The 26,938-nt window shown below is 46.4% G+C and overlaps 1 protein-coding gene across 3 annotated transcripts in view; it reads left to right on the forward strand.

Annotated features, from left to right (window-relative positions):
* The window catches only part of Znf608 (zinc finger protein 608), a 122,453-nt gene extending 104,459 nt beyond the window's left edge, over positions 1 to 17,994 (forward strand). For 2 of the 3 annotated variants that reach the window (XM_045130663.1, XM_045130662.1), the window contains exons 4-9: positions 5,213 to 5,300; positions 5,826 to 8,268; positions 9,896 to 10,313; positions 10,884 to 11,056; positions 13,732 to 13,885; positions 16,065 to 16,153. In XM_045130663.1, the coding sequence (XP_044986598.1) occupies positions 5,213 to 5,300; positions 5,826 to 8,268; positions 9,896 to 10,313; positions 10,884 to 11,056; positions 13,732 to 13,885; positions 16,065 to 16,153 (3,365 nt within the window). Of the gene's footprint in view, positions 1 to 5,212; positions 5,301 to 5,825; positions 8,269 to 9,895; positions 10,314 to 10,883; positions 11,057 to 13,731; positions 13,886 to 16,064; positions 16,154 to 16,971 lie in introns of those variants that run through there. The other variant, XM_045130664.1, reaches the window with a different exon arrangement.
* Positions 17,995 to 26,938: the final 8,944 nt, after the last annotated feature.

Raw genomic sequence — 26,938 nt, forward strand, 5'->3', positions numbered from 1 at the left:
CAGAATAGATAACCCTAGAGTTTGTCCCACTTTATTAGGAAGTTTAACTTTCCTTGGGGACTTAAAGTAAGATATCTTATTTAAGATTTCTTTCAAGGTAGTTACAATGTGACACAAAGAACAGCTGAAGAAACCAAAAGTGAGAGGATGCTGAGACAGCTTTGCCCGTGCCAGGATGCCAGCTGTTAGTGGAGGAGGAGGATGGTGCTTCAGGAGTATTGGGAGACACACCAAGAGCAACACAGTCACCCACAATGATCTTGTTTGTTTTTGTTTGTTTCAAGGTGGGGTTTCACTGTGGCTCAGGCCTACCTGAAAGTCACTATGCAGTCTCAGGCTGGCCACGAACAATGGTGATCCTCCTACCTCTGCCTCCCAGTGCTGGGATTAAAGGCCACAGACAGATTTTTGGTTTAACAGAATGAATAGTTATTGACAAGATGGCTAGTTAATAACCAGGAAGTCCTGGGTGGGTGCTGGTAAGATCCTCCTTCACTGATGAGGCCAAAGGAAAAAGGTACACACAGACACTCACACACGCATGTGCACACACAAATGCACACACACACGCGTATACTAGTACACTTTATCCCGGCACTTGACATCATCACCTCATATCTGTTGTGTCTTTGCAGTTCTGGTCCATTACAGCCTTCTTAGGCTTCTCTTAGTATCAGCTTTCCTAACCTTCTATATTACTAATTCACATGCCTAGCTTAAGTCTGTTTCTGTTGTTGTTGTTAAGTCTGGTTGCCTTTTCTTCAGCTGTCCAACACTGGTCCAGTCAGATAGGGCAAGGTTGAGGATTGCTAGTTTAAGAGCCTAGTCTCAAGGCTCCCTTCTGAACAGGAACTGAAGGCAGGGCAGGAGCATCACACCAGTGTCTAGTCTCGAACGATGGAACGATGGGTCGACTCTGTAAATGCAGGTCATATGCAAAATTGTTTCTGATTCTTGATTACTGAGTTTATTGGTGCTGGTTTTAAGATTGTAAACTATTTCAGTTGGAGAAAGCTCTCAATAAAATATGTCTAATTTGTCCAGGTGTGGTGGTGCACACCTTTAACCCCAGCACTCGGGAGGCAGAGGTAGGAAGATCACCATGAGTTCGAGGCTGCCCTGAGACTACATAGTGAATTCCAGGTCAGCCTGAGCTAGAGAGAGACCCTACCATGAAAAAACAAAACAAACATAAAACCTAAAACAAACAAACAAAAAAAAAACAGTTGGGTTCAGTAGCAATGAATTGGTGTCTCCCGCATACCCAACAGATATTGACACTGTCTTCTCAGATGAGCCTGACTGGGAAGTAGAACAGGAATCCCTGTGAGGCCTGGGGGTTTCCTCTGCTTATGGAGAAAGTGGCTGTGGCTACAGAGTAGCATGTTTGTGATAAGGTAGGTAACACAGGAGATAATACGCCTTTGCAAGTAACATCTTAATTTTGACACCAGGATCTGAAACAGTGTTGACAATGCAGAGATAAAAATCATGTGTGGTGAGAACATGATTGTATACTTCTGCACTCTTGTGTGCTTGTGGGTGGGCACACATGTGCCATGGCTTGTGTGTGGAGGACGGATGACAACCACAGTCTTCACTTTCCACCTTGTTTGAGAGAAGATCTGTCTGATGTTTGCCACTGCAAATGCCAGATAGACTGGCCCATGAGCGTTGAGCTTCTCGTGGCCATGGGCACGCTGGGATTGCAGGCACATGTGCTACTTGCATCCAGCTTTGCATGGGTTCTGAGATGTCAGCTCTTGTCAGGCGTGCACAGCAAGGACTTTACCCCCTGAGCCTTCTCCCTAGCCTTCCTCGAGGCCATAGTCCTCGTCCTGATCCACCTCAGGTATTTTTCCAATTGTGCATGATGAAAAGGGGAAGATTAGAAACCTGGTGAGAGGGCCTGGAGAGATGGCTTAGTGGCTAAGGAGCTTGCCTGTGAAAACTAAGGACCTAGGTTTGATTCCCTAGCACCCACAAAAGCCATATACACAAGGTGGTACATGCATCTAGAGTTTGTTTGCAGTGGTGAGAGGGCCTGGCATGCCCATTCTCTCTATCTGTTTAAAAACAAATAGAAAAGAAAAGAAAAAGAAAAAGAAATAAATAAATAAACCTAATAATACATTTGAGAATATAAAGACAAAATGGACTTGTAAAACAGGTCCCCAACTTCTACTAGGTATGGGCTAGATATTGAAAATATGTGCTTTGAAAGACAGATATTTCAGGATGTGATGTATATGAACTTCTAACTTATATAAATGAGAAATACAACTTGAAGGCTAGAGTTAGAAGATTCACTTTCACACTATGATGTTAGAGTGTAGTTGGCTCTACGTAGCCGTGAATTACAAAATATGCAAAATCTGCTTTTTCAGCCATATGATAAACCACTTACATGGTTCAGAGCAAAAACGCATCCTCTTATACCTACTTGGCCCTTCAAAATTGGATGTTGTCTAAACATAGACCTTACAAAGAAACATAAGCCGCCTGGTTTATGTGCGTATTCCTTAAGCCCTTCTTCCAACATAGAGGCGGGTCTGCAAACACATATGCGCTCGCGCCACCCCCACGTGAAGATTCAAGGCAGATCTAAAGACTGCCGCCCTGTGCAGCGTCATGTACATGTGCATTGGTGGAGACTTAACAAAATAAATGAGTTAAAATCTCCCTCGAAGTGGAACATTTGTTTTGAGCATTTCAAATGCGGACAGCGTTTCATAAAAAAAAAAAATAGGGCGATTCATTTAGGCCCTCTGAAGTTGAAAATGCGCATTTCTTGAAAGGGCTTCATTCCCTGTCAAGAGGACCACGTCGCTTGTGCGGCTGAGGAGAGTAGCAGATGGGAATCGTTTTGGGGGTGGAAATTGCAACTGCACTTCAGGCCTTGAGACCGTTTCAACCTGCAGCCTCAGATAACCAGTGATTGATGGCTTATCTTGGGTTCCTTCTTTCCCCTTGGCCCCAGCCGCCCTCTGCGGGTTTTGAGAAGGCAAGTCTGGTTGTGAATCGGCTGGCATCTGTGACCCGCAGGGTGGAGGGGGGACCCCGAGCGCAAGGCCACGGCGACCGGCGACCGCAGCTGGCTTCCAACGGACCGGCCTGGCCCGCGTGGGCCGAGGCTGCGGGCTGCAGGCTGCGGCTGGCGCGGCTCCGGGCCGCCTCCTGCCCGCCGTCGCGGCCGCTGCCCTTGGCCCAGCCAATCCGACGCGAGCTTTCGCAGTAGGCGCTGGCCAATCAGTGGCCCGCGATTGCTGGAAACGCGAAACCCTTAGGGGAAAAGCTGTAACAAAAGCCTTTCACTGCAGACAAATGTTAAGTGTCTGTGCAGACTTTTCCTGTTTTTAATTTTATTACTGCAAGAATGGAGGGTTTGTTGTTTCTTTCATGTTTCCTTTCAAGCAATTTTAATTATACATTTGGGCTACAGCAGGGACTCTGGAACGCAGTGATTTCAGCCTATTGCATCTAAAGCTAAAATGCAGTAACCTTCTGGCAATACAGACACATTCCTGCACTGTAAACATAGCTGACGCGCTAAAGAATTTTAAGCAGCTGCAAAGGTCTTGGACACCACACACAGTGCCCCAGAGAGCAGATGATGAGAAAACCAGCCCGGCCCTCCCCCACCGCTCCTCCACACCCGCGCTTCTCTTTCCTAAAGCGTTCTTTCCTCCAATTGTTCTGTCTTGTGCAATTTTTGACCAAACGCCTAATTACTATTGATTCTCATGGCAATGTGCTTTTTCATGCTCAATGGTTAATTTTTTATTTCCGGAGGGAATTACAAAAGAACCAGCCAGGATTTGAGGAAATGCTTACCTTGCTTCATCCCAGGTTTTCTTGCCCCTCCCCCATTATTGCTGCACTAGGCTGAATTTACAGGGAGTCAATTCAGCTGTCGCGTAACTAATAGCAACATAGGCCATATGGGAAACGATTTTAAAATCTCTTTGTGTGACTTTTGAAAGAAAATCTTCCTTCCCCAGTACAAGAGTCCCAACCATCCAAACATTTTATGTGCTGTTCATAGTTTTCCAAGGAAAGAGCCTTACGTTGTAAGGTTTCCCTTGCCATAAAAGAGCCCAGTTCAAAATGGCAGATAGCGGAACCGAGCAAGCCACTGGCTGAGGCACTGCGGAATGTGTGCTTCTGCGAGTGAGAGCGTAGACACACCGAACAAAACAAAGATTTGCTTAAATATTCATTTATTTGTCCTAATATTTTATGTGTGTCTCAGAATCTAGCTTTAAAGGAGTAATTTTTTTTAAAGTGGCACTTGTCCTCAAGAGAAATAAACAAGATGCTATATTTTGTTTCTCAGTGACATTTGGTATACTAAGTGCCCTTAAGTTTAGTAATTCACAGATGCAGGGTTAAATTAAACTGTCTGTCTGCAAAGCAATGGAGAAAAGCAGAATGGCTGATAGGAAACAAATGAGTTGGTTTTGAGATTTCTCTTCTAATCCTCTGTGGCAAATGCTGACCAAAGTTGATTCTAAAGATATCCTCAAGAGAAAAATCTATTGTGCACATTTATTTTCGTAAGTCTGCTATTTTAAGAGCTCTTAATATAAGACAAGACCAAACAGTGACAGGGAGCCCACCCCGAGGCTGATTTGTCTCACAGAGTTTAGGGGAGGAATCTAGAAGGCATAGCTGCCTACTCTGAATGCTGAGGCTCCACTTTTGAATTTTGAACTTTTTTTGTATACCTGCATATTTTTTGTCTTAATAAAAATCACCATGACTTTATATTGTTGAATTTGAAACCAAACCGATTCCTTTCAGTCATCTTCTGGTTTAAGCACTGGTAACTCATGCTTAGTTTATGTTGGCTGCCTGCCAAACGAAAGCAATTACGTGTAATAATAGAAAAATTAAGAGGTGAGTGTTGCTGTTTTACAGCAGGACATGGCAAAAACCATTTCCTTCTGTCAGCAGTATCTTGATCACACTCTCACAGTTTCACCTTTTTGTACCACATGAGCACGTACACACACACACACACACACACACACACAATTTCCTGTGGGTTTTTACTTGAGGTCACTGAAACCAGAAAAAGGAAGGATGTAAACCACAGCTTTTGAAAGCAAGTGAGAATAGAAGTCTACTGGTAAAAATAATAACAATAAATGAAGTGGAAATAATTGGTGTTAAATGTACTCATTTCTCACCCCGCACTCCACTGCCGCAGGTGTCCTAGTGGTCAATGTCACGTGGAGGAACAAAACTTACGTGGGAACCCTACTGGACTGCACCAAGCACGACTGGGCGCCCCCCAGGTGAGTGCCTTTTATCTCCTCAACCTTCCCTGCCTTCTCTCACCCCCACCCCGTCTTTGCGAGGAAGCTGTAGAAACAGATTAGTAATATGTACAACTCTTCCTGTAAATGGAAACCAGGCAAAAGAGAAATGAGCAATTCTGGGCTGACTGGGCATAGGAAAATGCAGACACTGCCTTTCTCTTCTGGAGGGATATCTCCAGTCCCCTCTCTCTTATTCTTCCTCCTTTGTTTTTCTCTTCTCTCCACCAGCCTCACACCCTCTTCCTCCCCCACCTCCTCTTCCTCCCCTTTCTTTCAACATGGGAATGTGCACTGGTTGGGATCAACTACTGGGGCCGATTTCTCGGGTTTTCTGAGGGTGATCTTGAGCCCTTGGGCAGTTTGCTCCTGGTGCTAGGACAGGAAGTTCTCCCCAGGCCTCCAGCTACTAAGGTGGCGACCCGCTGCGCTGCTTTGGGTCTCTTGTGAATTCCTGGGCTATTTTAGACATGTGCATTTGACACCTGTTCTTTGCTTCCCTAGGTTTTGTGAATCGCCAACAAGTGACTTGGAGATGAGAGGCGGCCGTGGTAGAGGGAAGAGAGCGAGGTCTGCCGCTGCTGCTCCGGGCTCGGAGACCAACTTCACAGAGTCCAGGGGGATGCAGAGCAAGAACCGAGGGGGCGCCAATGGGAAAGGGAGGCGTGGCAGCCTCAATGCTAGCGGACGAAGGACACCCCCAAATTGTGCCGCTGAGGACATCAAAGCCAGCCCTTCCTCCACCAACAAGAGGAAAAACAAGCCTCCGATGGAGCTGGACCTGAACTCCAGCTCCGAGGACTGTAAGCCTGGAAAGAGGGTCCGCACGAACTCCAGGAGCACCCCCACCACCCCTCAGGGCAAACCTGAGGCTACTTTTTTGGACCAAGGCTGCGCCTCTCCTGTGTTAATCGACTGTCCCCACCCAAACTGCAACAAAAAGTACAAGCACATCAATGGCCTGAGGTACCACCAGGCTCATGCACACTTAGACCCAGAAAACAAGCTGGAGTTCGAGCCTGACGGTGAGGACAAGATCTCGGACTGCGAAGAGGCCCTGAGCAACGTCGCCCTGGAGTGCAGCGAGCCGAGCACGGGCGTGCCGGGGTACGATCCGGTGAAGGCGCCTGCCTCCCCCGGGTCTGGGGCCGCACCCGGGACCCCCAAGGGAAAGAGAGAGCTGATAAGCAATGGGCCGGGCCCTGCGGTTGGTTCCAAAGCCGGCAAGAACTCGGGCAAAAAGAAGGGCCTCGCCACGGAACTGAACAACCTCCCAGTCATCTCCAACATGTCTGCCACGCTAGACAGTTGCTCGGCCGGCGACGCCAGCTTGTCCGTGGAGATGCCCAAACTGGAAGCCGAGGGCTTGATCGACAAGAAGATTCTGGGCGACAAGGAAAAGGGCAAGAAGGCGAGCAACTGCAAAGTGGACAAGAACCTCTCCAAGCTGAAAGGCGCGCGGCCCATCGCGCCCGCGCCCGCGCCCGCGCCCCCGCAGCTGATCGCCATCCCCACGGCGGCCTTCACGCCCGCGGGCTCGGGGCCGCTGCCCGGGCTTCCCCCGCTCTCCGCGCCCGCGGGGCAGGCCACGCCCAGGAGCCCGCCGCTGAAGCCCATCCAGCCCAAGCCCGCGGCCGCGGGGGAGCCGGCCGCCGTGAGCCCCGCCCTGGCCTCGCTCAAGGACCGGAAGCGGAAGGAGAAGCGGAAGGCCAAGGAGCGCGAGGGCCGGGAGACGCCCAGCGCCAAGCTGGACGCGAAGCTGGAGGACGCGAAGGCGGCGGGCAAGGACCTGGCTGGGCACTTTCTGAAGGAGCACCTGAGTAAGGGGGAAGGGCTGGCCAACGGGCTGTCCGAGGCCCAGGAGAGCCGCATGGCCAGCATCAAGGCCGAGGCGGACAAGGTGTACACGTTCACCGACAACGCGCCCAGCCCGTCCATCGGCAGCGCGGCGCGCGCCGACTGCAGCGCGCTGGTGAACGGGCAGCCGCCGCTGGCCCCGCTGCACGCGCTGCCGCAGAACGGCGCCGACGCGGCCAAGACCAGCAGCCCCGCCTACTCGGACATCTCGGACGCCGCCGACGACGGCGCCTCGGACAGCAGGTCGGAGGGCGTGAGGTCCAAGGCCAGCTCCCCGTCCGACATCATGTCTGCTAAAGACGGGCTGGTCAAAGGACATGCGTCCACGGCAGCGCAGCCGCCGTCTCAGCTGAAAGAGTGCCACTCTCCCTACTACCATGGCTACGACCCTTACTACTCTCCCACCTACATGCACCCCGGACAGGTGGGCATCCCCTCGGCTGGGAACAGTGGGAGCACTCAGGGCATGAAGATCAAGAAGGAGTCGGGGGAAGACGCGGACCAGAAAGACAAGGCGGAGCACTTAGAGCCCAAGAAAGTGGACCATAACTCGACGGCTCTGCAGCCCCCGCACGCGTCGGTGGTCACGCAGAGGCACCCTGCCCTGGCTCAGTCACTTTACTATGGCCAGTACGCCTATGGGCTCTACATGGACCAGAAGTCTCTGATGGCCACCAGCCCCGCCTACAGGCAGCAATACGAGAAGTACTACGAGGACCAGAGGGTGGCCGAGCAGAAAATGGCCCAGGCGGGGCGAGGAGACTGTGAAAGGAAGACCGAGCTCCCCTTGAAAGAGCCGGGCCAGGAAGACAGTAAGCAGAAAAACATGCCATCGGCCACAATCTCAAAAGCTCCCTCCACCCCGGAGCCTAACAAAACCCATTGTAAAGTAGGGCCGTCAGTGCCTAATAAAACTGAGGAGACAGGTAAATCGCAGCTTCTGTCCAATCACCAGCAGCACCTTCAGGCCGACAGCTTCAAAGCTAAGCAGATGGAAAACCACCAGCTTATTAAGGAGGCTGTAGAAATGAAATCTGTCATGGACTCTATGAAGCAGACAGGTGTAGACCCAACCTCGAGATTTAAACAAGTAAGATTGTGGAGCGTGACCCCAATAGACAGGGAGCAGTCTGAGATGTGCACATGGCTGGGCTTGATCTGGCTAGACGTCTTAGAGAGGAGAAGCCAACATCCGGGTCCCCACCCCACCTTCTCTTGAAAACCATCCTTAAAGATTCTCAGGAGTTTCTGTACGGTTCTAAAATGTCCATTGCTCACTGTTTTCTTGTCGTAGTGTGTCGTGAAAAGAACGTGTGTTGAGTTCATCAAGTTGAGTCTGTAATTCTGATGAGGTCCCTTCGTCTCTTCCTGAGCTGGAGGTTGGAGGCATTTTACTCCTCATGGGCTGCCGAAGCCTCAAGTTCCATCTTTAAAGCATTTGCTCTTTCATCTTGCCAAGCTTCTGTTAGCTGCTTCTAAGAATATTAACACTGGGTCCCCGAATGCCCATTTCCCAGTCATCTTAAAAAAAACAACTCATATTGACAACTTTCATAAGAACAGAGAGTAAACCATGACAACTCCCTCCTACCACCCCATTCTCCTCCCCAGTCCACCCTCCATTGAATCCTTCCTTCTTTCAATTAGTCTTTCCTATTTTGATGTCTTTTTTTTTTTTTTTTTTTTTTTTTTTGCTTTCCTATTTTGAAGGTCTTGTGTAGGTAGTGTCAGGCACTGTGACTTCATGAGTACTGAGGTCATTTTATGACTGAAAAGCAGCATCGTAAGCAGTCCCATTCATCTTTGTTAAAGGAATTTAAGGGCCGGCTATCTTTGGCATAGGATTTGCAGGAGGCTCTTGTGCTGGGCTTTAGCTCTTTCAGAACTCTGGTCAGCTAGCCTGAGAATACTGAACCTCTGCCAGCGTGACCACACACGGGCCAGCACTTCTGTCACAGCTCAGACGCCCTGACACCCTGCAGCCCTGTGAGCGCTGCTTCTGGGATTCCCCACCACCTGCACCCGTGTTCTGCCAGGCCCGCTCCCACGTGCATGTCTCCCAAGGTCTGCCCTTGAGTTTGAGTGAGCATCGGGGTTTCAGCTCTGGAAGCCTAAGTCAGGCACTGGTCCTCAGGGCTGCGTTAGAACAATGGAATTTGGGGGCTTTAGACATGCTTTTGTTTTCTAATAGAAAAGCTATAATGTGTGATATTAATTTGAAATCTTGTTTTGATTAAGATGTTAGCACATAATGAGAAGTGAGCCAACATTAAGCCTTAGTTGCAGTTGATGAAGAAAATGTATTAGGAAACCAAGGGTTTTTTCTAAGTGATATTAATAGATATAGGGATGACTTAAATTTACTATTAGCTTAAAATTGAGTTTAAGTCTCCATTTTGTCTACATGAGATTTGAAAAGAGACTTGAAAATTGAACTATGTCTGAGGATGTTTCTTAAGGGCCCAGCTCTAAATATGAAGGACTGTAACTGGGCTGCAATGTGATCTTGATGTTGCTTGAAGTCTAAAAAGTTTTGGTTTTGTCTAGTGTACAAGGATCAATAATATGAATGCTTTTTTCAGACATTTTTACTTAGAGTACGAGGAATAGCATGTAAGTAAATGGTATCTTAGTATGAAAAGTAACAGGCCATATGACAATTAAGGGACTTGCTCAAAACATTGCAATTTTAAGACAAACCTTTGTTTTTAAACCAGGATCCAGACTCAAGGACGTGGCATCATTATGTATACCAGCCCAAATATCTGGATCAGCAAAAGCCAGAAGAACTTGACAGAGATAAGAAGCTCAAAGAGGATAGCCCAAGGAAAACTCCTAATAAGGACAGCGGTGTGTCCACCCTTCCTGTGTCATTAACGAGCATCAAAGAGGAACCCAAAGAGGCCAAGCGTCCAGATTCTCAGTCAGTGGAGGAAAGCAAGCTGAAAAACGACGACCGAAAGACCCCTGTGCACTGGAAGGACTCCCGGGGAACACGAGGGGCTGTGTCCTCACCCATGACGCAGCACCAGTCGTACATCCAGTACCTGCACGCCTACCCTTACCCGCAGGTGTATGACCCCAGCCACCCCGCCTACCGCGCTGTCTCTCCCGTCCTAATGCACAGTTACCCTGGTACGTGTCATGGGTTCTAACTGCATTGTTCAGGGAAGAGGCTCTGTTCAAATATTTGCTGTTAACAACTCAAGATAAATTAGAAGCTTCAAGAATGACATTTGTTTTGCTTGTTTTTATGCTACTTAAAGTCCCAGAGATGAAGCTTATTTAACGTGCTTTTTTTTTTTTTTTTTTTTAATGAAATGTCAAGAGTCCTCAGCTCTGGTCCCATAGTCTCCGATGCTTTGCTGTAGACATTAGACTGACAGATACTTTATTGCCTATGAAAATATTCTCAGCACTTACTGTCATAATCATTATAGTTACTGTTTCTTTCACTTAAGCAGACACATAAATGGATGAAGTGGCTGTAAGCTCAATTCTGTTTATAACCTTCTTTCATCAGGATGAAATTAACTGGGGAAGAAAATCAGAGAAACTAGATATAATTGAATAATGATGTAGCCCATTCTCTGTGTAACCCTTATGTTAAGATATCGAATTCTTATCCCAAATTCATGTAACCCAAATGATTTTTTTTAAAGATGTAGCCTGTAATGTGATGTGGCATTTGTTGTTTATCTATAGGAGCCTACCTCTCTCCAGGATTTCATTATCCTGTTTATGGGAAGATGTCGGGGAGAGAAGAGACAGAAAAAGTCAATACCAGTCCCAGCATCAGCACGAAAACAGCCACAGAGTCCAAAGCCCTGGACCTGCTGCAGCAGCATGCCAGCCAGTACCGAAGCAAGTCTCCTGCTGTAAGCCTCCTTTCGTTGCTGCTAAGAGGAGCGTGTTTGTGGGAGAAAGGGGACAAGCTCCAGAACAGTCATGAAGTATAAATGTTTTAGGACCCCAGCTGGAGTTTCTGGAGGCTGTTTCACCCCAATACATAAAGAAGGGAGTGGTGAAGAGTAAGGCACAGTCACAGCAAAGGAAGAGCATTGTGGGAGCACGTATGGGCCCGTGAGCTTTCTGTTGGCAAATAGGTTATAGCTTGCTTATCTACAGAGGCCTATCTCTAGGAAGGAAAGTGGATTATTAGGTGGAAATTTAAATGCATAGGAAGTGAAATTTTTCACAAACTATTATGGCTTAAACATATCAGAGGACAATTTTATTTTCCTGGTTTTTGCGGGTAGCCCAGGCTGACCAGGAATTCACTATGTCTCAGGCTGGCTTTGAACTCACAGTGGTCCTCATACATCTGCCTCCCAAGTGCTGGGATTAAAAGTGTGTGCCACTACTACAGGCTCCGAAGACTATTTATAGCATCCTTATAATTAAGTAGTTCAGAGGCCACAACCTGCTGACCTGTTAGCCAAATTAAACTTAACAAAAAAGGAAGATTTTATTTTTATTTACTTATGAGAGAGAGAGAATGTGCGTGCCAAGGCTTCCACCCACTGCAAACGAACTCCAGATGCATGTGCCACCTTGTGCATCTGGCTTACATGGATACTGGGGAATCGAACTGAGGTCCTTTGGCTTTGCAGACGAGCTCCTTAACAGCTAATTAAATGTGCTATAAACGTTCTCTAGGGGCCAGGGGTATGGCTCGCTGGCAGAGCACCTGTCCAGCATGTGCAAGGCCCTGGCTTCAGTTCCAGCTGGGGGGGGGGATTTGCTTCAGGAACAGCTTTAAAAAATCAGAGTTCGTCATCTACATCTAGATGCTTTCTTCTTCTTGAAACGGTAGTAGCAAATATAGCCCACATGTACAAGGCAGTGATTGGTGGGAGAATAGCCCTTCTAGACAGTTTGTCCAGGTCCCCATCTACATAAGCATGTGCCTAAATAAAGCTTGCTAGCCTGCATGGCTCTAATCTCGATTGTCACCTGACCTCGGTGGACTTGAGCTTTCAGATCCTTCTGGTGACCCTCCCTATCACATGGTCAGGTCAGCATTCATGGTTGGAAGCTCATCTGGATCAATGCTGAGAACCCCTGACCTGTTGTAACCATTCATTTTACTAAGACACAAATATGTGTCTTACAGGCACGAGTCACGTGGCTGAGCAACTGAGGGCTGCATCGGCGGGATTTTTTGTTTGTTTGTTTGGTTGGTTTGTTGTTTGTTTGTTTGGCCTCAATGTATTGTCATGTTCCTATAATCCCACAGAATTAATGCAAAAATGTATTTATGAAAGAGGCTCTCCCAGCAAAGATGGTGACTGCTCACCTTAAAGACTAATAAAGAGACTGGGGAAAGGCTACTGCTGGTTGTTGCTAGCAAGAAGAAGTGTAATGTAATTAAAATCCAGTGTCTACAGTGTGAGCAGGTCCACAGGATATTGTGCAGAGAAAGGGTGGCTTGTGACTTTTCTGTGAGCCCTTCTACTACATAGATGTTGTGCCAAGTTAGGCACATGATCACCCCCTTTAATGAACAGCTTCTTAGGTTCTCATCAAAGGAAGAAATGTATTTGGAACTCAGAATCCTTAACCAAACTCCCATGTGAGAAAGCTAGAGTTTCTGATGAGCATTCAGAGCTTGGGAGTCCCGAATATGGACTGAACAATGGTTTTGTGTGTTGTCTCCCTCCGTGTGTGCAGGGGATTGTTCCAGAACCTTTCAGGGATGGCAAGACCACAGATACTCAAGTCCCTTTCACAAATGGCAGTAGAGTGCTATCATATAAATACATACATCCTCTTGTCTACTTTCAACAATCTCTGGATTTCCTACAATATAAAAACAAGAGAAATGTTCTAAAAAAGTTGTGATATTGTACTGTCTAGGGAAAATGACAAGAAAATGGTCTATATATTTTTAGTATGTCAATTTTCTTTTTAATATCTGTGATCGGAGGCTGGTTAAGTTACATATGTGAAGCCCTTGGGTATGAAATACAGATTTACTGTGATGTTGGGGATGTTTATTTTTAGGGAAACACAATGAATATAGATGACTGTTTTGAAAAATATGAGATACACTTTCTCTACAAAATGTAAATATAATTAGTATGTAGTCTCAGGGTGGCCTTGAACTCACTGCGATCCTCCTACCTCTGCCACCCGAGTGCTGGGATTAAAGGTATATGCCACCATGTCTGGCCTGTAAATATAATTAGAAAACTTTACATTAAAAACTAAAAAAAAAAAAAAAAAAAAAACCTTCACTTTAAAATAACTATATGTAAAAGATTTCTGGAAAACACCAGGTATATTCCAAATAATAACTATGAAGGAATTTTGAGAGGATTTCTGTTTAATCATTTGAGGAAAATATTGATGCCATTTGTAGGTTCTTTATTGCTGGGTTAGTTTGAGCTAAGGCTATTGCACAGGTGCCTTTCGAAACCGCTTTCCATTAACATAGGGCCTCATGCATCTGCGCATGTGCATCTTCTCCTGAGTGCAGTGCTGCTGAGTGGCTGTCCTCCTGCCGGGCGCATTGAGCAGCAGCACTCAGGGCCATTTCTCTCTTCTGCAGCCCGTGGAGAAGACTGCCTCCGAGCGGGAACGGGAGGCCGAGCGGGACCGGGATCGCCACTCCCCCTTTGGCCAGCGACACCTGCACACGCACCACCACACCCACGTGGGCATGGGCTACCCCCTCATCCCCGGTCAATATGACCCTTTTCAAGGTCAGCAGCTCCATCACTATGGAGTCTTTTTTTTGTTCTTTGGAAAAACAGTGGCTAGGGACAATTTTTCATACTGATTTCCTAGTGATATTGCTCTGACTTCTCTCATGTCTTTCTGTTCTATTGAGATGTGATGTGGCTGGCCACCACTTAATACTTGTTACTGGTCGATGCTGTCGGAGGCGAACTGCTATCTCACAGGCTGCGGGTGGCTGCTAGGGTCTGGGACATTGAATATAGCAGTCAGAAGATCAGATGGTTTCTTCAGGGAAATTGTAAATGAAAAGGAGCCATAGTGGGAAGCTTGGGTCAAGTCATTCACCCAATATTTCCAGGCCCGTTCAATGACCCTTTTCTCATAGGAGTAATGGTAGCAACGTGGTCAGATTTGACACTTAGTTGCCTATTTGAGGGGTGCTTTCTCTGCCCTGCACTGCTGTACACTTGAAAGGCGTGAGTAGAGGGAAAGAAGCATTTTTAACCAGCCATATTGACATAAGGGAGCCAGTGAGTCATGGGTGAGCATGTATTAGCCATCCCATGTTTGTCACCTCATAAGGGGTCTTTAACAACAGATCCACTTACCTAAGACCTTGCTGTCTTTGTCAGCTCAGCATGTCAACAAAAAAGCATAGATTCAAACATCAAAAATAGATTTTCTCACAGTGGTTGAGGCTAGGAACTAGCCAAGGGGACCAACTGTTCTTGTTGGTTTCTGGCGAGACCTTTCTTACTGGCGCACGATATCATGGGGGCTAGTGTATGTGTTATCTCTTGGAGTCTGTTCTTACAAAGACCTAAGTCTGCCATGTCAGAATGAGGCCCTTAGGGCATCATTTTATATTACCTCTTCACAGGCCTGTGTCCAAATTCAGTCAAATTGAGAGTTAGGGCCTCTCCATGAGCACTTGAGGGGGACTCAATCCAGGCCTTAGCAGCAGTCAGCCTGCTTCTTACCCTACTGTGTGAGTGTAAAGCAAGACAACATCTGAAGGTGCTTCTGGGAGAGAGAGCAATTGTCCTGTAACTTGGTGGTCAACGAGAGCAGATACATTTCCTAAAGCACTCACTCAGTGGTGGGGAGATCTTGGAGGAGAATCAGATGAGTCACTGTGCATGTGAGGAAGTGAAGATCTCCCTTGTATGTGCTATTGCTGTAACATCGTAAATTGTCTCTGAGTAAGACAGCATGTCTACATAAAGACCCTAACAGGAGAGAATAGTCTCCCAAGGTTTGCTTTGTCTACTGATTTCCCAAGAGCTCTTTCTTTCTCTTCCTCTATTCCTCCGTCCCTGCCGCCTTTCCTTCTTATCTCAAACTCACTTTGTAGCTGAGGGTGTCCTTAAACTTTTATCTCCCCTCCTGCCTCCACCTTCCAGGCACTGGCATTGTAGGCATATGCTACCATGCCTGGCTCTTAGAACTGTTTTCTATGAAAAGTTTTTAAATTCTCCATGTAGGCACCTCAAGAGCCACTTGAAGCTGCTGCGCTGTCTGCCACTGTTCTCTTGTAGATTCAGACTGTTTCTAGGTTGAATGTAAACTTAGAAAAGTGAAGGTTGATGTGAATGCTTGATTTATGCCATGTACTTAATGGAATGCATCATGCTTAAATCACTGGGGAAAATGTTGACATGATTAACCAGTCGTTATAACAGTGTTCTAGAACCAGGCGTGGTGCCACACACCTTTAATCTCAGCACTCAGGAGACAGAACTAGGAGGATTGCTGTGAGTTCAAGGCCATCCTGAGACTACATAGTGAATTCCAGGTCAGCCTGGGCTTGAGTGAGACCCTACCTTGAAAATAAATGAATAAATAAATAAATGCATTCTAAGCATTCTGTAGTTCACTCTGACTTTTGGTAGCCGGTACCTGCTCTTCCTCCTGAGCGTCCTCCTCAGCAGAGCCTGCACTGCACGTAGCACCATGCCGAGCTCACGTCCTCTGCGTCCTCTGAGCAACTGTTAACGAAACCACAGTGTTCAATCCAGAGCGAGGTGTTGGTTGGTGGCTAATAAAAGTGGCTAGTAGTCTGCCCTGTGGCCCGAGACATTTCATGGGTGTGCTTAGGCAAGACAAATTGCTGCTCGCGTCCTGGCTTTGTGCCCTGTTCACCAGGCCTGCATCTGCTCTTATCTTTCTGAAAGTCACGGTAACCCTGTGCTTCCCCTGCAGGCTTGACCTCTGCTGCTGCCCTTGTTGCCTCTCAGCAGGTGGCTGCCCAGGCCTCGGCCTCAGGAATGTTTCCTGCACAGAGAAGGTAAATACCCCCCCCCCCCCCAGTCACTTTCCTGGGAGGCTTTTTAATGAATGCTGGAGAGCAGCGCTAGGCTTTTCAGATGAAAAATTTGGTTCCTTGTGTGGATTATTCTAGCAAATAAGTTTATTATGCCAGATGCTTTTGTAGAACTTGGGTGCCATGAACCTCATTCTGTGAATGTATTTATTTATTTATCTTGGTCTCTTGAGGTAGGGTCTCGCTCTAGCCCAGGCTGGCCTGGAATTTACTATGTAGTCTCAGGCTGGCCTCAAACTCACTGCTATCCTCCTACGTGTATGCTGGGATTAAAGGCTTGTGCCACCTTGCCTGGCTTGATTTATGTTTCAAATAGTTGAAATTTCCTTAAGCCAACTGCACAGCTTTGTTAAAAGTATTCCTGGAGCTTGGCCTGTGGCTCCAGAGAAGAGCAGCCCTTTACTAGAATGTGCAAAGTTCTGGGTTCCTTCCCTATCATAGTAAAAACATACAATATATTCACAATGTACTCAAAAATAAAGGTGCATGTAGAGAAATCTATCATCACACTGCTAATGGCAATATGTGTTCTGATGTTTTAAATTTTCTTCCTAGTTATTTTAAGATAGAATAATTTTAAGAAAAAATAATTCAAAGAGGTTAACCTATTAATGTGAAATTAACATTTTTTTCTCAAAGTGTCTATCCTTGCATTTCTTTACTTTCCCTAGAATTGAATTCCACACAGGGAACAGAGCACAAGCAAGCCTCTCGGCTGTAGTGTTTTCATACTTTCATGTCCACTGTTGACAGAACCTGACACTGAAATGTGCTTCTCTTTTGCAGAGAATAACAAGATTGGACGTGCATGGTGTCATGTGACTGGATCACATGGGGAAGCGCTTTATACAGACATCAGTTCCATGGTGTTAATTTGAAATGCCTTAATGGCAGGCAAAAACCAGTCATTTCATTTTTGTAAATTACAGATTTTATCACAGAGTAACAAATGTTGCTGTAATTAAACTTCTGTTTTATATATATATATATACGTATACATATGTGTATATATATACATATATATATATCTATATATATATCTATATCTCTCTATATATATAGATATATATATATATATTCTTTACTTTTTGTATCAGTAACCAGGCTCGCACACACAGGGTCTGCTGCCAAGTTGCAAACCACTCAGTAAAGGAAATAAAAAATGTATTTGTCATGTTGAAAAGTGTTAGCCACAACAGGCTGCTTACTTTCTTTTCCTTTTAAATTGTAAATAAATAATGTTATGTATCAGTGTGCCTGAACCTTGCATACCCTTCATCTCTCTCCCATACGCCCCTCAGAAAGGCAAACTGTGATGATGACACTTGGTACAATTGAGATGTCTAACTGGTGGCTCCTGCTAACGACGCATCGACGTAAGCTGTTCCTGTGGTCGCTGTCTGTACTTGTGTGTTGTGGAAATAAATGCTTTTGGAAGGCATGGGGTTGCCAGAACCACGAAAACCGTCTTGTATATATGATGTAAAGATTAAAATGGGGAAATAATGAGCATCTGTGAATAATGAAGTGTCATTTTTGATAATCTTGAATGGCAAATAACCCAATAGCCTGTGTACCAGAGACATCTGTGATTGTTCTATTACTTGAATAGTCCTGCAGTCCTTTTTTTTAATGTTTACAATTATCCAGTTTTAGAAGAGAAAGACTTTAATGCCATTGCCTGGTTACTTGTTTTATGCTGTAATCTAGTTTATTTTATGTAAAATGTATATTGAATGCTTTCCTTTTTTATACCTGCCTTAAATAATTTGGCAATCAGAATTAAAAAGGTTTTTGTTTTTTTTATAATGGCTTCTTGTCTGTATCATGTTATTTCTGGTAGGCTGACCGTGGCCTTAACTGTCAAAAAAGATTCTTAAGCTGTGAGAACACAAGATACACAGATACTCACTTCTCTTATATGATCTGTAGGTATAACAACCAAATACTTTATTTAGTTATGGAAATGTATATGTAAGTGCAGGGTATTTACTCCAAGCATGCAACATATCACTACAGATTGATAGACAAAGGTTCCTGTAGTAGCTGGAGTGATAGTGTGGACATGTGACGCTTGTGACATGTGGACAGTAGAGAAGACATACAAGCCAGCAGGTTGCTGTCACTAGGAGTGACATGAGAGAATATTTCATGATGAATTTTAGCCCCTCCCCTTCCCTCTCCTTCCTTTCTTCCCTAACCACCTATCCTCCAAGGCTCTGCAAAGGTGCAGGAGTATATTGCCATGAACAAAGAAAACATTCCTGTGCTTGTAGAGCTTAAAATGGCTAGTTCTGGCAAACACACACACACGCAAACATCACACATACACGCAGACATATCACACACACAAACACATCACACACAGAGCATATTTGATTGGTTGGCTCTCTGAAGAAAACTGAAGGACAAGAAAGGCTCACTGAGTACAAGTGAGAGGTTCTACAGCTAAACAGCAGTCTGGAAAGACTTCACCAAACTGATGAGAAAGGGATTCGTGAAAATTCCGGGGGCGACATACTGCTATGAGGTGGACAAGACGATGCAGAAGTCTCAAGCGGGAGGGCAGCTTGCATTTGATTGATGGGTTAGAAGGTGCTGGGGACCAAACCAGGGCTTCATGCATACGGGTGACATTCTGTTACTAGGCAGCATTCCCAGCCCTTGAACTGGTTGCTTCCATAGTTTCATTTCAACTGCTGGTTTTCATGAAGTTACTATAGTTGCTAATGGGAGCTGTGCTTAGTTTTCTAACCTGTGCTTGGCATTGACAGAACTTGGCGGTGTTTCGCCTGAGTTCTGCCACTGCCTCATCTTTGTAGCTGTTCAGTAGTGTTTCCTGTGCTTACAAAGGTGGCCTAAGCATTTGCTAATCCTCGCAAGTCTCACTCGTCAGGAGGTGGCGACTTTTCTGATTTTCAACGTGTTGCTCCATTGGCTTTCACCCACATTGTCACTGATGAAAACTGTCATGGTGTGTCCTCCTACACAGAAGTGTCCCTTGCACATTTCATCATCATTTTTTTGAACCTCTCATTTGTTTTTTGTTTTTACCTTTCATTTTAAACTACATCTCGGTCTACCCTTGAAGACCCAACCTCACGGTCTTGCACAGGTAGACCTGCTTGCTTCCTCCCACTGTTGAGAGCGCGGTTCCGGTGAGCCTGCGGGGGCCGTTGCCTGCCGCTCCAGTCCCTGACCGAAGCCCTCACTGGCCACACTGGAGCAGCACTCAGCAGCTTCCATCTTCTTCAGCTGACGCGTCCCGTCCCGGTGGAACGACACAGTACCGTGGCTCTAAGGACACCCTGACTTCCACCCCCACCAACGTTTCATCTCACACATGTGGACGCCAATCTCAGCTTTCAGCTGTAGAATCCCAGATGTGTGCTTACTGCACATCGGGCTCTTGATCACTTCCAGTTAGGTGCTCAGTAGGATGGACTACTAACGAAAGTGAGTGCTGGTAAGTACCGAGAAATACACCACCAAAACCCCAGGGGGATTTGAATAGCGTTTCCCCTAGGATTCTACTATGACATTATTCATGAATGGCTTGTATTAATCACTAGATGAAAGTTTGCTTTCTTCCCTTACCATTAATTTTGTCCTTGCTTGTGACAACATCAATTGCCAAAGGCCAGAGCTTGTTTTTGTGTGCCATTTCCCTGGCTAAGTATATATCCAGTACTGAATGGTAAATTAAAGATCCCCAAAAGACAAGCATACTCGGCTCCATTATATGACTATGATGAATCTGCCATTAATATGCTTCTAATTGTTTTACTTTTATAGACATAAAATCAGTCCCCTTAGTGACTAATAATAGGGTTTATTGATTTTACTAAACATTATTCATTCCATGCCTTCTCATATCAGCTGGTCCTGAACATATGCAGAGAGCCTGCAGTGCTGACGCAGTGCAGATTAGCTTCTTGGAGGAATGAGAATGAAGACTTGTTTACAGCTGTGATCCCACGGAACACAGCACATCAAAGCCAAGGCCGTGGGCTCCGCTCAGCTCTAGACTAGCTCCTCAGCTAATCTTTCTCATGGACACTTGCCGTTGCTGTTCAGCGGGGGTCATTACCACTCGCAGAGTGAAAAGGCTGGCCACTTCCATTCGCACTGGCTGCGACCCTGATTAGCCGTGGTTCTAGCCCAAGGGTCTGTGAGCAACCAGAATGAATAGGTCTGATTGATGCAGGATGAAACAGCACTTTAATGATAATTACTGGTCAGTCGCCTCTCTCCTTGCCTGAAAAAGAGACAAGACAGAGAAAGCCATTTATGACTGCTTGTGTCTCTAACCACAGCCATCCATTCCCTCCCCTGCAGTCACTATGGTTATAAATGCTGTTTACTTTCAGTCAACTTTAGGAGAGCCAACAAACTGGAGCCCCAGTCTGACTATGAACAGGGAGCGCCTCAGCCTTGGATTCTTGTTTATTTTTCTTACCAGCAAATCACTTCTCACAGCAAGACTGGCTCTCAGTCGCAGCACTGTCGACACGCTGATCAGATGGCTCTTGGGGAGAAGGGCCGTGTGCCGCGCAGTATTAGCAGTCCTCATGGCCTCCATCCCACGGGAAGCGGTAGCCACCTCCCCCACCCATTACCACCACCGACTGCACATGGAAGACTTAGAGCTCCTGCCTAGCCCCAGCTGCACCGTAGACTCCTGAGTCCCCTTGTTTGTTGCATTAGAAAATAAGAAAGCCATTGATGGCACTTGGCAACTGGTGACAATAGAATTAAGGTGCTTATTTCACTAAGTGCAATAAAGTCAGACAACCCTTCAATTTGCTGTGTTTGGTTTTTGTTTATGAGGGAAGGTCTCATTCTGCATCCCAGGCTAGGCTGATCTCAAACTCACCATCACCCTGCCTCAAAGACCACCCAAGTGTTGGCCTGCACCACAAAGCATAGTCGAGCTTTTAAAAAAATAGTAATTTATTTATTTATTTGAGAGACAGAAGGAAAGGCAGAGAGAAAGAGAGAATGGACGCACCAGGGCCTCCAGCCACTGCAAATGAACTCCAGACATAGGTGCCCCCTTGTGCATCTGGCTTACGTGGGTACTAGGGAATCAAACCAGGGTCTTTAGGCTTCACAGGCAAATGCCTTAACCACTAAGCCACTTCCCCAGCCCTGTTTTTGTTGTTGTTGTTTCTATTTTAAAGATAATTGGATAGTCCAGCCTTTTAACACAATAGTGGGTTTTTTTTTTTAATATTTCTATTTATTTATTTGAGACAGAGCAACAGATACAGAAATAGGCAGGTAGAGAGAGAGAGAATAGGTGTGCCCGGGCCTCCAGCCTTATAAACGAACTCCAGATGCATGCGCTCCATTGTGCATTTGGCTTACATGGGTTCTGAAGAATTGAAACGAGGTCCTTTTGCTTTTCAGGAAAGCACCTTAATTGCTAAGCCATCTCTCCAGCCTCCCAATAGTGGTTTTTATTTTTTTGAGTTTTTCTATGAGTTAAAAACAATTCATTTAAAAACCATGTTTTTGAGAGCTGAATTTAGGTTATAGAATTTTTTGCATTGGTACTTCAGTATATTATATCTAAAATGAAAGCTAACAAATTGGAAAACCTGAAAAAAATTGATAAATTGTGTGTGTGTGTGTGTGTGTGTGTGTGTGTGTATTGGGTATCTGCCTCAATCACTCTTGATGCTTCTCTTTGAGAAAGGGTCTCCCATGAAGCCCGAGATTGCTGACTTGACTAGACTAGCAAGCCGATAAGTCCTTACCTCCTGAATGCTGGGGTTATAGGCATGCACGCCATACCTGGCTTTTACCTGGGTGGTGGAATCTTACCTCAGGTCCTCGGGTGTGCATGCACAGCAAGCATGTTCCCAGTTTCACCATCTCCTTAGACCCAAGTGGTCAGTTCCCAAGTACAAGAGTCAGGCCTCAACCCATGTTATTCAGGCCAGAATCCCAAGAGCTTGGAAGCTCTTCCCTCCGCAGGGAGCCCTCAGGGCATTGCTGAAGTGGTTGCTGAAAGACATTTTGTTTCTCATGATCCAGACGACTATTACTTTCTTGGGTGCTCTACTGAGCATGTCTGAGAAGCAGGAGCTCAGAGGTCAAGAGTTACACTTGGGGACAGAGACCGAGACTCGGGGATGAGAGGCTGAGGGGAGGCTGAGGGGCTGGTGATTCTGGCAGCACAGGTCATTCCCATGTGCTGACAAAGACTCTCAAGCTTGAACGTCTATTTCTAAACAGTGTCATATGTCTCGTCCCAAAGGGGCTTCTGAATAAATTAGGAAATGTTCAAACCACAACTTTAAACTTATTTCCCATAACTAGATTCCCTTCCAGCACAATTTGTGCATGCTGTGGGGAAGATGGTAACATGAAACATTGATTTGCAAAATGTGAGCATTTGAACCCTGTTTTCTGTAACTTTGGATTTGAATTGCTGGCTTTACAATGACAGCAGCCTCAAAAAATAAATGACCTGAACTTTTCTTGACCTCTGAGAGGACTTTGTTTCAAATAGTGATTTCTGGGGGCACAGTATGCTAATTGATTTTTTTTCCAAGATATTTTCTCACTCTGGCCCAGGCTGACCTGGATTTCACTTGGTAGTCTCAGGGTGGCCTCAAACTCAAGGCTACCCTTCTTCCTCTGCCCCCCTCAAGCGCTTGGATTAAAGGCATGCGTCACCACACCACCACATACAGCCTAATTGTATGTGTATATATATATACATATATATATATATGTATTAAATATATATATATATATATATATATATATATATATATATATATATATATAATTTCCTAAGTGTTAATAAGGTTGACAGGGGATCAAATCATCCTGCACCATTCAATCACAAAAGAACTTTAGGTCATATACAAAAGGTGGCTCACCCAAAACTCTCAGAGAAAGTGGCTCAACTATCTACCTTAGTCTTAAATGAGATCCTTTTCAGTTCATTTCTATGATGGTGTTTTGGATTTTTGGAGTGGAGATGTGTGTGTGTTACATGCATGCTTGCATGTGCATGTGCATGCATCCAGGATGGTTTTGACAGATGAAGAGGAGCGGGGTCAGAGTAACACGAATGACCTTTCTGCATAACGATCCTGGACATGGTTGGTGAGGGCAGCAAGCTGGTGGAACAGCTGGACGCTTTCCCTGGCACTAACAAACCATGGCTCAGCTTGCCTTCACCCACAAGGCAACGACTTCTATGAGGAACATGATGAGTTCCCACAAAACCCTTTCTGCTGCTGCTCTGCTCCTCTGACCCAGGCTTTGCTGGTCCGTATCTATGGCCACAGCACTTCTCTAGAACCCATACAGAGATGTCAATTTCTAGGGACAAAACTGTTTTCTTGTGCCTCTTTCTCTCAAGAGGAAAGAAGCCTTCATTTTCTTGACCCCAACAAGGTCACTTGCTCACTCCTCAGCTGTCTCCACTGAGAGTGAGATTGCCAAGGGTTCCTTGGGCTCAGAAGGAGACTCTGACCATGGATCATCACAGATGGGGTGGTGAAAGAGCAGAGTGGTATTTGTTTTGTTGCTGAACACCTGAACCTAGCCTTGAGGCCATCAGAACTGTTTGACTCTCCTGCAACGCCCGCCCCGCCCCCAGATTTTGTGTGGATGAATATGTGTGTGGCACAGGCGGCAGGCAGGTGGTCGACTACGCTCGAGTGTGCTCGGCTGGCGCGGATTCTCCCCTAGACAATGTGACTGCTGGGCAGAAATTATTTAGTGACCACTTGGATTATTGAACTTCACTGAACTCCCAAGGGAATTGAAATGGTTAATTCAGAGATCAAAGCGCACATGCACACGCACATGCACGTGCACACACACACACACACACACACACACAGACACTCCTTTCTATCTACAGAGATGCCTTAGAACTCATAGTCTATAGTGAAGAGGAGGGACCTGCACTGTGGACAAAAAAGTTAAAAAAATAAAGCCGAGTTTACATGACTAGAGGTAGAGTTAGGAGGGAGAAGTGGATTGGGATGTTCAGGAGGGCTTATGCTGGGTCCCAGTAGACTCAAAGTCAGATAAACAAGGACAGATTAGTCATAAGAAGAGAGAATCCTATCACATGATGAAGTTCACTTGAGCAGAAAACAAAAAACAAGGCTTGACACTTAGAGTCATTGACTTGGTTTTAAAGGTTTTAGGTTGAAATTTCACATGCGCAAAGCTTAGAAATCATTGTTGTTGCTTCAAGAGAAGGAAGGAATCCCTAGAGAGTTTACAGCCACATAAGGGAACTCTTCTCCCTGCCTATACCCTATGTCCACTCACGCAGAGCAGAGCAGAGCCTGTCTGCTCAGGAAGACCAAGGAGTGTCTCCAGTTCCCTGACCCTCTTGGCCTTGTCTGGGTTCCCTGGTCACAGGACCAGTAGGCTCACGAGTGGGAGAAGGAGGGCTGAGGGTCACGTATGGCAGTCTCTATCTGGTGAGCGGTAGGTTGGTGCACATCTAGCGTCCAGAGCCCTTGACCTTGGGTGTGCTAAACTCTTTCAAAAGAAGGAATTTTGGACGTGGGCAATGAGGACATGAATCACAATCCATCCAGAGAATGTTTCCTGAGAACCTGCTCAGAGCCAGGTATTCTGAGGGACAGATCCCAGATGTTACCCCTTGTGGCCTTCATGGATGGCTCTCTCCTCTGTGGAGAATCAAGATGTCTCTGAAGGGTCAAATTCCACTCCACAGACCTAGAATGTAGACAAGCATTCACTTGGAAACTCTGAGGTCTGATGTGCGCAGCCTGAAAACCCCTCAGCCCCTGTGTGTCTGCTACCTCAGACTCCAAAGAGCCCCTTAGTGAGACGGTGCACCAAGGTATTAAGCAAACATGGGTTCCGGGATGGATGGTGGCTGAATGCTCCTATGGTGAGCGCAGTGGGAACCCTACCGGCCATTACTCTGACGGACGGTGATGCTTGGGGCATGCTGAGGCAGGATGGGCGACCAGGCCACGTTCTAAGGTTGGCCAGAGGAACTTCCCTGGAATCCCCCAGGGTGGGGAATGGATGGATTGGTACTGAATATGAACACGATGCTCCGGAAGGGTTCTCACAGGAGAAAGAGCCGAAGGTGCTTCCGACTTTGAAGGAGGAGGGCCTGGCCTCAAGCCTGTTGCAGTCCTGGGATCCTCAGGAGCCAGGCAGAATGGAATGAACTCGCTTGCTCCAGGGAGCAGAGCGTCAAGGTGAGGTGCCAGGCCAGGCTGCTGGGTCATCTCCCACTTTTAGCTTCTCTGATCAGCCTGCAATTCCATCATCTAAGCCTTTCTTCCAGAGCATTCAGAGCCAGAGGTAGAAATCCCCTCAGCTGAGTACTTACAAAGAGATCTTCCTGCACACCTTTAAGAGGGTCTCACAGTATCCGAGAAAGGCACAGGAAGGGAAATGGCAGCCCACAGGCATGGTGTCTAAAAATCACATACTGCTACCCAGTACGGGGAATGTGTGTGAAAGGGAGGCGTAACAGCAGCTCTCGTCACTGCAAATGGGCACCAGACACTTGTGCCGCCTGTTGTGTCTGGACTAAAGTGGGTGGCTTCGGAACTGAGGGGAGGTCGCCCCCTTTGCGAGCACTCACTGCTAACTGCGGAGCCGTCTTCCCAGCCCGTAGCTTCCCCGTGCTCCGCCCTTCCCGAGCCCGGGCGCAGCTGGCCCCCCTCGCCTCGCGGCTCCCGGCTCCGGTCCTCGCACAGGCCTTGGCCTCCTGCTGCGCTCTCTCCCTCGCTTCTCTACCTCCCTTCACCTGGCCCAGCCGGCCAGCTCACCCTCCAGACTTCTGTGCCAACAGCAATAGATTGGCCCTGGAACAACCGAAGTGGCTGAGCTGGTCCAGGGAAAGTGGGGCAGGCCTATATAAAACTCAGGACTCTTGTCACACTTATGACTTAGGAAGTCCCAAGGGCTATGTTAGGGCTGGGAGTGGCATAGGGACAAAGGTCAAATAGGCTTATTTTTATTTGTTATTATTATTACAGTACAAAAAGAAAGCTGCCTCTATCCGCTCTGGTGACTTCCGGTGCCCTCCGCCCTGATTACTGGGCACTCATCCCCACCCCTACCATGGTTCACACACATGGTTCATGTGGTCTTGCGTGGCCTGTTCCTCCCAGGACTCTGAAGCTCAGTAAAGACAGGTACTAAATCTTTTGCTATTCTTTTCTTAAAATATTTTTAATATTTATTTGAGAGAGTTAGAAAGAGGCAGAGAGAGAGCAAAGGGGCACACCAGCTCTAGCCACTGTACACAAACTCCAGGCACGTGCATCTCTTTGTGCATCTGGCTTTATGTGAGTACTGGAGAATCAAACCCGGGTCTTTTGGCTTGGCCTTAACCACTAAACCACCTCTCCCGCCCATCTTTAGTATTCAGATCTCCAACATCCAGAACATTGCTCTTTCCATTTTTTAAAACAGAATCAAAATACTGGATTTAAAAATTGACAGGGCTAGAGAGATAGCTCAGTTAGTTAGAGGGGCTTGCCTATAAAACCTGATGACCCTGGTTTGGTCCCCCAGTACCCAGGTAAAGCCAAATGAATAAAGTGGTGCATATGTCTGGATTTTGCAGCGGCAGAAACCCTGGGTGCCTATACTCTCTCTCTTTCAAATAAATAAATAAAAATATTGTAGTCCCTTCCTTTCTCCCTCTCCTATCCCCCTCCACTGAACCCTCACTTCTTTCCCATTATTCCTTCTTTTATATTGATGCCTTTTT

The sequence above is a fragment of the Jaculus jaculus genome, chromosome 12 (genome assembly GCF_020740685.1).
Source record: "Jaculus jaculus isolate mJacJac1 chromosome 12, mJacJac1.mat.Y.cur, whole genome shotgun sequence".
Classification (NCBI taxonomy): Eukaryota; Metazoa; Chordata; class Mammalia; order Rodentia; family Dipodidae; genus Jaculus; species Jaculus jaculus.